This window comes from Pteronotus mesoamericanus, unplaced genomic scaffold (assembly GCF_021234165.1).
Source record: "Pteronotus mesoamericanus isolate MK-2021 breed Mesoamerican mustached bat unplaced genomic scaffold, CSHL_Meso_final scaffold_533, whole genome shotgun sequence".
NCBI lineage: Eukaryota > Metazoa > Chordata > Mammalia > Chiroptera > Mormoopidae > Pteronotus > Pteronotus mesoamericanus.
The window spans coordinates 3267451-3279560 of NW_026555320.1; the positions used below are offsets into that span (position 1 = coordinate 3267451).

Genomic DNA, 12110 nt, shown 5'->3' on the forward strand with positions numbered 1-12110 from the left:
TAACATCATTAACTGTTTGACCTCTACTAAGACAGAGTTTTATTGCATTCTATTCACTATTGCCTTCCTAGTATGTACAGGCTTAGACAAAGTAGGTGCTCAATAAATATTTGCTGAATGAGCAACGGAATTTAATCTATTGCCTATGGTACAAAAGCTCTGGCCAGGCAGGCTCTTCGGTCTCCCCAGCAATCATGCCGTTGTCTCCACATTTGTAGATCTGGACCTTTGTTACAGCTCAGATCTGTCCTTCCTCTACTGGGACACTAGCCCTGACGATCACAGCCACCCATGGCCTCCTCTCCTTCCACAGCCCTATCACCTCGGAGTATCTGGTCCCGTCCACTCTCTAACCGCCTTAAAGACAGGGTCCAAGTTTCTCACTGCTTTGAGTTTCTGACAATGTCTCTTTTCTGGAAGTGCACACAGCCAAATGACCCTCAGAGACTCAGAAAGCACTTAGTCCAGAAGCCATACGCTGGATCAGCTCGCAGATCCATTTTCACGGGGTTTAAAACTGTTGTTTTTTAAATCCAAACAAGAATGCTTTGGGCCCTGCTCTTCTTCCCTGGCAGCGCTGGCCCCGGCAGAGCCCAGGCCTGAAGGCGGCTCTCCTGACCGACGTGCCATCAGCCTGGCGGGCAGCCCCTCTGAGCTGCAAACCCAGTGCCAGCTCAAGACTGTCAGCTGAACTGGAGTCAATCCTATTCACCACATCACTTCCCCGACAGACGCCGCAGGTTCCATCACTGCCTTCCTCCAACATTAGTGCTTTGTAGGAGGGCTGGAAGTGCCATCGAGCCCTCATTATAGCTGTATTCCTAGTATCCTCAAGATTTAAAATTTGTATGTCCTTACACTTAATTACTAAACACTACACAATTAAGAGGACTTCTAATTTCAAGCCATTAGAAAGAGAGAAATTTCATATTTGGTTCTGAGGAATATTCATTCTAAAGATGTATCTGATTTTTAAAGTCTAAAATATTTTATTTCTAATGTTATATAAACAAAACCACTTGTTTAATTCAGAAGAGCAGGCCCTGAAGCTACAGCTTCTGAGGTGAAGACAGGCAGGAGTGGCCGCAGAGCGCGCGGCGGCAGGTGGTGCGCAGGGCAAGCCGGGCCGGGGCGAGAAAGCCCGCGCCCAGGTGGCTCGGTCACTTTCCAGCCTCAACTTTCTCGAGCCATAATCAAGGAATTCAAGGCCCTGCATATCTCAGAGTCTCTAGGTTAAAATAAGTATGGCCCATTTCTTTATAGTGTTCTGGATAAAAACACAGCTGAACAAATGCAGGTGTCCTGTCATTTGTTCTGCGAACTGCACCATCTGAGGTGTCGCGTGCAGCCTGCCCAAGCTCCACCCCGTCTCTTCATCTGTAAGAAGGGTTAATGAAGAAATGGCCTTACATTCCCCTCCAGTATCACTGCGGAATTCTTGTCTAAGGACGTTTAAGGCAATCAGTATTTTCTTGCTAATGGCTTTCTCATATGTTGTTTGAAATAAAATGAGAAAATCCAAATAAAGTGGTTCAGCACAGCGACTGGCCCAATAAATGCCCATAAAGCCAAGAAAGGCTTATAAATATTGAGAATTTACCACAGAGTTGTTGGTTACTGGCTTGCAAAAAGGGGCATTTAAATATTTACCAGACACGTGTGTGTCCCAGACACTGTGCCAGGTACACACCATACCCTCTCTCACTTCATCCTCGTAACAGTCCCGTGCACAAACTGCCGGCAGAAAAACAGCTGTGCCTGTGCCTGCCCACAGGGAAGGACGGGGTGCTAGTGCCGGAGTGGAGAAAAAGGTTCCGTCACAATTGTGCATGAAATGAACAAGAGACCCTGTGAGGTTCCTGGGATTCTTTTTGGTTGAGAAAGCGAGCCTCCAAGCTGGCCCCCAACAATCTCCTAGTGTTTACACGTTCCCTACTGAAGGCCGTCGACCCCCACCCGGATCCAGGGCTGGTCTGTGTGACCAAGTGAAGGGATGTGACTTCCAAGTTTAGGTTATAAAAGACACCGTGAGCCCTGACTGGTGTAGCTCAGTGGAGTGGATGTTGTCCCACAAACCAAAAGGTTGCTGGTTCCATTCCTGGCCAGGGCATATCCTGGGTTTGGGGGCTGGGTCCCTGGTTGAGGGGGTGTGCGAGAGGCAACTGATAGATGTTTCTCTCCTTCTCTTTCGCCCTCCATTCCCATCTCTCCACAAAATACATAAAATCTTAAAAAAGACACTATGATAGGAAATATAGTTAATAATATCCTAATAACTATGCATGATGCCGGGTGGGTAATGAGACTTATGGGGGGAGGGGATCACTTTGTAAGTTAAACAAATGTCTAACCATCATGCTGTACGCCTGAAACTAATGTAATACTGAACACCAACTGTAATTCAAAAAGAAACAAATGAATAAATCACACTTAAGCCAAAGGTCACAGGTTTGATTCCTGGTGATGGCACATGCCTGGGTGGCAGGACTATGTCAGAGGCTACCAATCGATGTTTTTTTCCCACTCTTTCTCCCTCCCTTCCCCTGTCTCTAAAGTAAATAAATAAAATCTTTAAAAAAAAAGCAACACTACCTCCTGCCAACGGCCACATAGTGAGGCCTGAAGGCGTGCCCTCCAGCCCCCCCGGATGGCAAGATGACTGCGACCTCAGGACAGACCCTGAGCCGAACCACCAGCTCAGCTGCTCTCAAGAGTCCTGACTCTCAGAAACCACGTGAAGTTTTCTGTTTTCAGTTCCCAGATTTTAGGGCAGCTTTTTACACAGAAATAACTAAAACAGATGTTCCACCGATACCCAGTGGCTACAGCCAGGGACCTTCCCGCACAAAGAACACCGCTGCCCCAAATCTTAATTAAGAAAACGCAGGCTGACCAGCGAAGAGTTTGCACAGAGCAACCCTGAACAGCAGAGTGCGGAAGAATGTGCTGTTTTATCAAACTGCCCTGTAAACTGTTTCTTGTGCTCTGATTTGAATTTAGCAGGAAAAAAAGACTCAAGTAGGAAAAACACAATGGAGTTTTATAATTTGAAATAAGTAATTTTCCAAAATCTACAACACAAGGCAAATTCTGAAGGGTCAAGGGAAGTAGAGCCGCCCCGCCCAGCCCCTGGGTGCCCAGGTACTGGTGAGAGCTGGGAGTTAAAAGCCGGGGCAATCACGGGATTACCCTCTGAAGAGAAAGTGACCCAGAGCCGAGGACAGAGCCCTGACAATCTAATGTCCGGCCAGTGCCCGGTCAGGGCCATGCCAGCCTCCCAGGCCCACACCTCGGCTCTGCTTCAGGAGCGACAGCAAGGCGCCTGGTCGCCTGCAGGAGCCACCTGACCACGGCCCAGTGTGTTACAGCCCCGTCACCCCAAGCCCCCACACCAATCTAAGGAACGGCTCACTGAGGTTAGACACGCACCACAAGCACCCCTGCTCCCAAGCGCCAGCTCACCTCTGGGAAGCTGTCTCCAACGCGCTCTCCCTGCCTCCATCTCCCAGTCGCCCTCCCTCCTGTTCCACAGGAGCTGAGCATTCTGTCCTGTCATTTGTTTTCTTAACTGTCTTCCCCACTCAACTAATTAGGGCCCCAAAGGAAATGTTTCCGGCTTTCCAGCTCCTGCCTCTGACGCTGGCCTACATTCATTCACCAGGTAAACGGGGGCCCAGGGAAGTGCCAGTTTTCTGTTCACACAGCCGCTTGATGAATTCTGCTCTCCAAGTCCCTGCTCTGGTATGGGACGTGGACGCAGGGATTAGCGATTACAATACAGCAGGGGCTCCGTTAGGCCGCCACAGCAACAAGCGAGGAGGGCACGTCACTCCCAGGTGCAGGGCCGAGGGACAGAGCGGGGAGGCAGACAGGGGAAGAGCCTTGCTGGCAGGGCACACAGGTGGCAAAGAGAGCAGGCCGTGAGGAAGGTGCTCCTGATGAGGCATGGCTGGCGCACAGGTGGGGATGGAGCCAAGATGGGGTGGCAGCAGCTCCGAGGGAGGAGGGGCCTGCGATGTGAGGGGCATCCAAGGTCAGGGAACCAGGTGGGGGGCGGCTGCGAAGCTGCAGTCTGCTAGCAGGGAGGTGCTGGCGTGGTCCTGGTCCTCGTCCTCGCAGGGCCAGGGTGCCTGGTTAGGTGGCCGAGCTGGTCTTAGGACAAAAATAAAAACTGGCAATTCTGATAAATGCCAGGATACTTCATCTTGAAGAATTTCTCAGGACTTACTTGGACTGAAGGCTAAGAAATAGCTTAATAAATATAAACAGATCCTTAACATTAAAACTCTTCTGATCTTAAGATTCTACCACTTAGAGATACTAGTACCTCTTACGTAAATAAAGATAATCAGAAAGAAATAGTCTTAACTCCTCAAATTTAGCCCATTGCTTAGCAAGTTACCAACTCCTTTTCTAGTAAACTGTTAAAAAAAAAAAAATTGACCCAAACAGCCTAATCTGTTTTTCCTAAAATTCCCTTGAGATATCAAATGTTCCTGCCTCTGTTTGCTTGTTTTTTACTTCCTTCCTCATTTTTGGCCTTCTTTATCATTATCTTGGTCCTGTTTAAGCCACGTCCTAATGGGAAAAGTGTCACCTCAGAGAATGCTCCTCAGGGGTCACCTTCACCAGAGAGGAGAGAAGGGACAGCGAACCGGGGCAGGTCTGAGGAGGGCTTGGTTAAGAGGGTCAGAGAAACAATGCTCCTAAAGCAGGATGAGAGATGCCCCTGCTTCCTGATATCTAGATGGAAACAGGAACTCAGGAAAATCCTTGAATCAGACAAGAAGTAGGTAATAAAATGAGCTCAAGAGGGGGGAATTTGGTGCCATCATGGATCAGGAAAGCGGAAGCTCTGAGAAGCTGGTATTTAGACAATTAGTTCAGAATGTGAAGAGAGTTCATTTTGTCTATCGCCACCGCCTGATAATCCTTTTGAAAGGGCAAAGCAAACACAAAAAAAGACAGGAAGAGACAGTCACAGAGACCAGCAAGGCAGGCTGCCACTTACTTTATCGAGCTTGCATTTTATGAAGGGCAGTCAGAGCACAATGTCAAAAAGCCACTCTAAGACCCCACTCACAGCCTCTTTCTCTCTGTCCATGATCGTCTCCAGCTCCTCGAAATGCCGCAGTTTGATCTCCAGCTTCTTCATCTGTGTCTCCACCAGGAGGGCGACAAGAGACTTGATCTTTCTCTCTTCCACAGCAGCCAGGTGCTAGGCACAAAAGATCATTCAAATTATTTAAACACTTGCTTAAAAAGAGTAACAAAATGCTCAAGTGGGATGATGCAATGAAGAGCGGTGACCTCGATGTCCGCTTTGTGTGTGTTTCTACCAAACACTTATTTCAATTTAAAATACCAACTATCAGAATTTCCAGTCTTTACAGGTACATATCCGCCCCCTGAAAGGATTAAAGGAAACCCAGCCAGTGGTGTACTCCTCCCTTAGAAGGACCCATGGAGGAGGGGAGGTTGAACCAGGACCCTGATGGGCAAAGAGGACGCAGGCGGCCTGGGGGGCACGCCCTCACTTCCCACCCCTTTCCGCCCACCCTCGCCCTGCACCCTGGCCCGCCCCGCACCAGCCTTCCCCATGGATGACCTGTCCAAGCCAGGAAAGCAGCGGTCTCCCTCCACGCCGAACACTCATTGAGGGAAACCACATGGAGCGGAGGGCGAACAGTATCCCACCCTGAGCCTGAGGTGGGTCCAGAGCATAAAAACAGGCGCAGCACAAGACGGGCAGTTCCCCTGTGAGAACGTGCCACTTGCCTGCCCCAGAACTGACGGCGCGTGCTGCACACGTGTCTTGCCAACGCAATGGCATGCAGAGGCATGGCCTGGGGAGGACGAGGGTCCACCTGGCCAAGACCCTGATTACCCGGCGAGGGAGCTGTCCCGCCTTCTCCAGACACCACCCAAGAGCTTACACCAACAACCCCCAACACCGCTGTGCATTGCTTGGGTTACAGCTGCCAAGTTTGCATACGTGGCCTTGCTTCTGTTCAAGATTTTGAGAAGTAATGGAGTTACCAAGATCACAGAGGGGAAAAAAAAGAATGTAAAATATTGGATTAATTAAAAGTAGATGTTACACTGGAGGAAACTGGTAACTGATACACGGGATGGCTCTGTAATAACATTTTTGCAACTTCTATGAATCTACAGTTATTTCAAAATGGAAAGTGGGAAGAAAAAATGCCTGTCCAAGGCTACCACTGACTGCACCCTGGTGAATCTGTTAACCTGCCACGTCTCTACCTCCTGCATTTTCACAGCGACAGGAGGGGGCGTCCTTTTCATCTGTTTACCTTCCACGACTACTCGTATTTTCACTGGTAGGGGAGGTTCATCCAGAGAAGACAATGCAGTGATTTCTTTCCCAGAGCCGCATGCTTCCTGTGGCCCAGGCTCTCAGAAAACTGGCGGACCTGGTGACACATACGTACCAAGTCCGTCCAGCAGAAGTCAAAAGGGCTCAGGAGCAGGTTCCAAAGGAAATCAGAAACCTCCACAGGGCCCAGATGTGATTGGATAAATGTTACCAAGCACTATGCAAAATGTGTCCAAACACCACTCCTGCCTGTTTTAAGGGAAAACAAAATCTTAAAAGATGGTAAAAGCGACACAATCGCTGGCGTACGTTACAGGGCTGGGGGAAGCAGTAGGTTTATTAAGCACTTATTTCATTCTAGACATCATGGTGTATTTTCATGGTAGGCACTTTCATGCTACTTCTTTTACTTCTAATAATAAGCTACCAAGAGACGCATTATCTCCATCTTATGGAGAATGAAAGCGAGGTACAGAAGAGCTGCCTTGCCCAGGCCGCGGCTAAGGGAGTGGGAAACTGACCCCGAGAAACAAGACTGGGCAGTGAGAAAGGCAACACACAGATCTGGGGGCGAGTTACCAGTGTTTATAAAACATGGGTACTAATGTTTCCTTCTTATTCCTACGATTTTTTTGGTGTCAAAAATTAGAAACTTAAATCACAACTGGTATGCTAGAGGTGCTTAAAAAACAAAACAAAACCCAAGTTTTTTTTTTTGTGGGTTTTTTTTTTGAGCCAGCTGTTGGGGTTTTTAATGTAAAATGTTTGAAAGAATTTTCACTAGAATGGGGGACTTTATCAGAGTATGTCTGTGGGCTGACTGGGACCACCAGACCCCAAGCATGGAGACCGGGTTTTGCTCTTGGCTTCGCCAATTCGCGAGAAACTGCGCCTGAATGGCCACTCCTGCGGAGCTTCATGTGGATCTGCCGCTGACTGAGAGAAGACCTACGACTTCCAGCCCCAGCCTGATACCATATGATGAGACACGCGGGAGAAATGTAAGCGGTTTGTGACCAGAGGGCAGGCTGTGGTAGGTGGAGGTGGCCCGCCTTCCATCTGGAGGCGTGGCCTTTGATGCCCGCACCTGGGATTTACACAGACCGTCTGACCAGCACAGTTGGGGAAAACCGTGCAGCACCAGGTAGGGGGTCTGAGCCATAAGCCGCTGGCAAGTTGTTCTTATCACTTGGGACACTTTTACTTATAAGCTGCCAGGTAACAAGTCCAACTACTCTGATACCACCCTAACCTGAAGAAGCCAAGGTAACTTCGTAGTCTGTGAGGAGACAGCCACGGCGGCCAGCCCCCAGGAGGCCTAGGCCCCAGGCCCTTCCCAGGGGCTCAGCCACGAGGTGAGTAGAGGTGAGTAGGGAACGAGCCCAGCCAATGCCTCGGGGAGCAGAATATTCCCCACTGAGTCTGCCGAGCTTTTCACTTGTAAAATCCAGGAGATGCAATAAAACAAGTGTGGTGTGAAGACAGGAGGCTTGGTGGCAGCGCCACAGTGGTGGATAAATGGAGCAGGACCACCACCGATGCCCAGGCTGGGAGTCTGGACGGGCCTGGCAACCAGAGCTGCCAAAAGAAGGGCTAGACAGAGCTCGGTCTCCTCACATGCTGGCTTTGTAAAACCTGAGAGGGATGATGAGCTGAGTGCATCACGGATGTGTGGAATGTGGGAGAATCAACCTAAAAAACAATCGATTGTAAGAAAAAAGTGGAAGTTCTGTACAAGGTGGCAGTGTAGAAAAACAAAACAAAAAAGAAAGAATCAAAGGAACGTGGTTGGACTAGAGTTGAGGCAAACTTACGTAACAAAGCAGAGATTCTAGCTGGTATAACAGAAGTAGTTTCTATTCCGTCACATACGGTGAATGTGAACAGGGCTAACTGTAGACAAATTGATTAAATAGTCAATTTTCCCTCTATCTTCTCTTCCTGATAGTACCAAGTAAAAGATATGGTATCAATAATAAACGTATATAGTTTTAATTGATTTCAATCATCACTTATCTGGTGAAGCCTGGTGACTAAAATGGACAATGAAAATTTGCCTATCTCAAGATAGAATTTCAGGCATAAGGGAGCCAGTAAAAGGTATTTCTGAGTAGTAAGGAAGAATCTTCCTGTTCCTCCAGAACTAACCTCAGTTACCAGAAGACAGCCCCACCGTACCTGTCCGCAGGTATGCGGGCATGGGTGGTGGTAGGAAAAAATCTGAAGGAAATAGCTGTGCCCTAAGAAAATGTGATCTCTGCTATCTTGGGAGAACTGAAACCTATTGCTGCTGGAAAAAGACAGCATATTGCAATTTCTGGAGGACCTAATTTACTCCAGAATAGTTCTGAACCCTTCCTTCCAGCCAAACTTGAACACCCAGATGGACTGGGTACAGAGCACCTCGCTCGTTGGTATGTGACTGAAAAGCTGGACCCACTACCACAAGTCTCCCACCGGCAAGCCAGGAAGCAGGTCCGTCTCATGAGCTTTGGAGCGCGATCCAGAACCTCTAATTACCACTCCACATCAGAATGTGACAAACAACTCAAATGTATCAAGGAAAACTCTTAATAACAAAGCTGTTTATAGACACAGAACAGAAAGAGAGTAACAGAAAACTGGGACTGGTTAGATAACTGTACTAATTACAGTAATTTAAGTGAATTCCTTATCCCTTAATTACCATGGAGCACAAAAATGACGTGTGCTGTGAGACGTGCCAGAGCCAGCTGGGGGTGGCACGGGCAGCTCGTGGGCACCAACCCACGGGGCCTACCATCACTTTCACAAATCAGTGGAGAATAGAATCTAAGTTCCCAGTTATTAGAAGTAAGAGTGAATTCAGTAAGAGGAAGTGAAAATTCAGTGATCTGCAAGGAAAGTGCTCTGGATGCACTTCCAAGCCTTGTGTGGTGTACCTAAGGCCTGGGGAAACCAATCCATAAAAGCTGTCCCTGCAAAGAGGGAGACATGCGGCTGTGGCACGGAGGCCAGTCGCGTACCGAGCACAGACGTGTTAGCAGCTATGAGGCCATCACGCACTCCTCAGCTGTGAAAACACCATGAAGTTGTTCACGGTGATCTGCCTGTTCGGTTCCTTCTCCGGCAACCTTCAGTGAAGCCTGCACAGCGGCACGGAGTGGAGAAACAATGGGAAGGAGGAGAGAACCAGGATCTGAGAAGGGAAGAGTGTCCAAAAATCCCCACTGGAGATGAGAAAGACTTGGGGCCAAGAGGACTGCAGGGAACACCTCAGGGCAGGCGGGCGGGCGGGCAGGCAAGATCGGGTGCTTGAGAACTGAGAAGGGTCCTGATCTTGAAAATCCCAGAGTCCCAGTCTAGAGAGTGTGACATTTTAGCCTGAGAGAGGGAGGTTATTAAATCTAGTATCATGCTCATGTTTGTATTTTAAAAACCTCTTCTGCATACTGTACAATTCCACTGATATGAAATCAAAAACAGGAGCAACTAATCCACAGGGCGAGGAGCCAGGCCAGCAAGGACGCCTGAGGCAGGCATGGCACCTGGAGGGATACACCAGGGGCCCCGGAGGGCTGGCCATGTGGTGCTGACTGATGCGGGTGCGCGGTCTGTGAAAAATGCGCTCACTGCATATATGTATCCGCTCATTTGAATTTAAGCTATACTACAATAAAAAGTTAAAAACCAAAAAGATCACTTTGGCTGAAGGACACCAAATGGGAGGAAGGAGACAGGCAACAGGTGACAGGAGGCGACCCCCCAGAGCAGGGGCCAGGCACTGTCAGATGAAATAAAACGTGAAAATTTTGATTTGGTGGCAGAACAGCTATAAAAAATGAACAGGCAAGAGGGGTCTGAGGACCTGAGGCTGCAGGTCTCCAGACCGGGCAGAGGTCCATGCTGGCCCCGATAAAGCACGCACAGCAAGGGAGGCCCTCCTGGCCCCCAGCTCCTCACTTATAAAATGCAAAGTCTGCCCCAGCCAGTCCTGAAGGTCTAATGATAGTATGAATAGGAAGAACTTGAACAGGTAAGAGACAGAGATGCCAAAGAGCACAACTTGGCAGAAGATAAGGAGACCTCCTCCACCCCCCCCAAAAAGGTACACCTCAAAAACTCCCAGCGGCGGGGGTGGTAAAGGAAAAGAGATTACTTAAAACCATGCTCCAGTGCTATGAAGACGAGGAGGTATCTTTGGAAGAGACTGGCAAGTATGAATATGCAAGGTCTCAAGCTGCTGTAATAGCAACAGCCAGCTGAGCATGAGTGTGACCTGGAAGCACCCCTTCTCCCACGTCCGATGAGCGGACACTGGAAACACGGTCCTGTGCTATGAACTCCGTCATCTACAGGTCTCTTACAAACCCTGCTCCACAGACGTAACACCCAGAGAAGTGGCTCGCAGCAGCCGAGTGCTCTGGGAGAACTACGGGCCACGACCAACACCTTTGCCTATGGCGGGGCCGCTCCAGGTGAAATGACTGGGTGTGTTCCAGTAACTGCCCCCGAACTGCAGTGACCTGCGATGGAAGGAAACTGCCTCTAGGGGTAAAGTGGAGACGGGGTGAAAAGGTTTTTTAAAACTACATATTCACGCCTGGAATGCTTTAAAATGCTAAATTAACAGAAAGCGAGAAAAATGACTTTCTCCTTTCTCCTTAAATATGCTGTGAAGCCAATACTGTGTTATAAATAGAGAAAACCACCCCCAGAAGAGCTGGCAAATTCAAGAAGAAAACGAGCTATTTTAGATTCCTCCCCTCTCCTTTGAGCTAGTAAGAGCAAGATGAAGTATTTATACAAGGAAACAGATTTTGTCTTAAAAATCACAAACATTTCAACCTGGTAAATTGGAACAACGGTCCAAGTCAAGTTCTGCAGGCAAATTAGAGACTCCCCAGTCCTCCTGTGACCTGCAGTCCCGGCCAGGCTGAACGAGAGACACAAGGGCTGCGACGGAGGCATCGCCTTAGGGACCAGATCTGCCTTTCTACCACCCCCGCCTATGGAACCCTTCACCAAGAACACCACTCAGGCAAACAGTTGTCTCCTTTTGGGTGTGAGGCTCTTTATCCTGAACATCCTGATACACAAAACAAGACGCCCATTCACTCAGCGAGCTCTGGGAAAGGGCCGGTGGGCAAACCTTGGCTTTGGTTGCAGCTGAGGCAAGAGCAGCTGCTGCGGCTGTGGCTACATTTCCTTCAGAGATTTCATGTTCTACTTTCTTCTTCCCAATATCACTTTCTCTCTCTTTATAAGTATCAGTGAGTTCCTTGTTCTCTTCAGTCTCCTTTTCCTCTGGAAAAAAACCAGGAAGCTTTATTAGCAGTGTGCCCCGTCTCAATAGCCATCTTCCTTCTCACCTCTGCCACGTGACACACCAGGCCTGATGCTACAAAGAGATCTCAGTGCCTTTTTCTTCCTTTTAAGATTTTTGCTGACCCACGCCATGCATTTAAGTCTGCCTCTATCTGAGATGGATTTTCTAAATGGTACACTGTCTTGCCTTTATTTCTCTCAGTTCTCTGTGTGCAGTTCCCTTGGATATAAAGGGAAATTCAGGGGAACGAAGCTCTAAGACCAGCATGTTTGTTCATTGGTCAATGAAGAGCTCTGGGAAAGCCCAGGGTCGGAAGGAAATCAGAACCAGGAACAGCACTTCCGCCAGCCTTCTGAAGGGAGATCCGCCAGCAACTGGCGCCCAGGCTGAATGGCAGGTCTGTGTGGTGGCCTCAGTGACACTGAACCGCTTGTCTGTCCGTATGCGACTGAGAACAAGGCA

At 48.8% G+C, this 12110-nt stretch overlaps 1 protein-coding gene across 2 annotated transcripts in view; it reads right to left on the minus strand.

The window, feature by feature from the left end:
- SMARCC1 (SWI/SNF related, matrix associated, actin dependent regulator of chromatin subfamily c member 1) overlaps window positions 1–12110 on the minus strand; it is a 112369-nt gene that overhangs the window by 20374 nt on the left and 79885 nt on the right. For both annotated transcript variants that reach the window (XM_054594632.1, XM_054594633.1), the window contains exons 24-25: window positions 11472–11626; window positions 5084–5218 (exon numbers count right to left, since the gene is read on the minus strand). In XM_054594632.1, the coding sequence (XP_054450607.1) occupies window positions 5084–5218; window positions 11472–11626 (290 nt within the window). The remainder of the gene's footprint in view (window positions 1–5083; window positions 5219–11471; window positions 11627–12110) is intronic.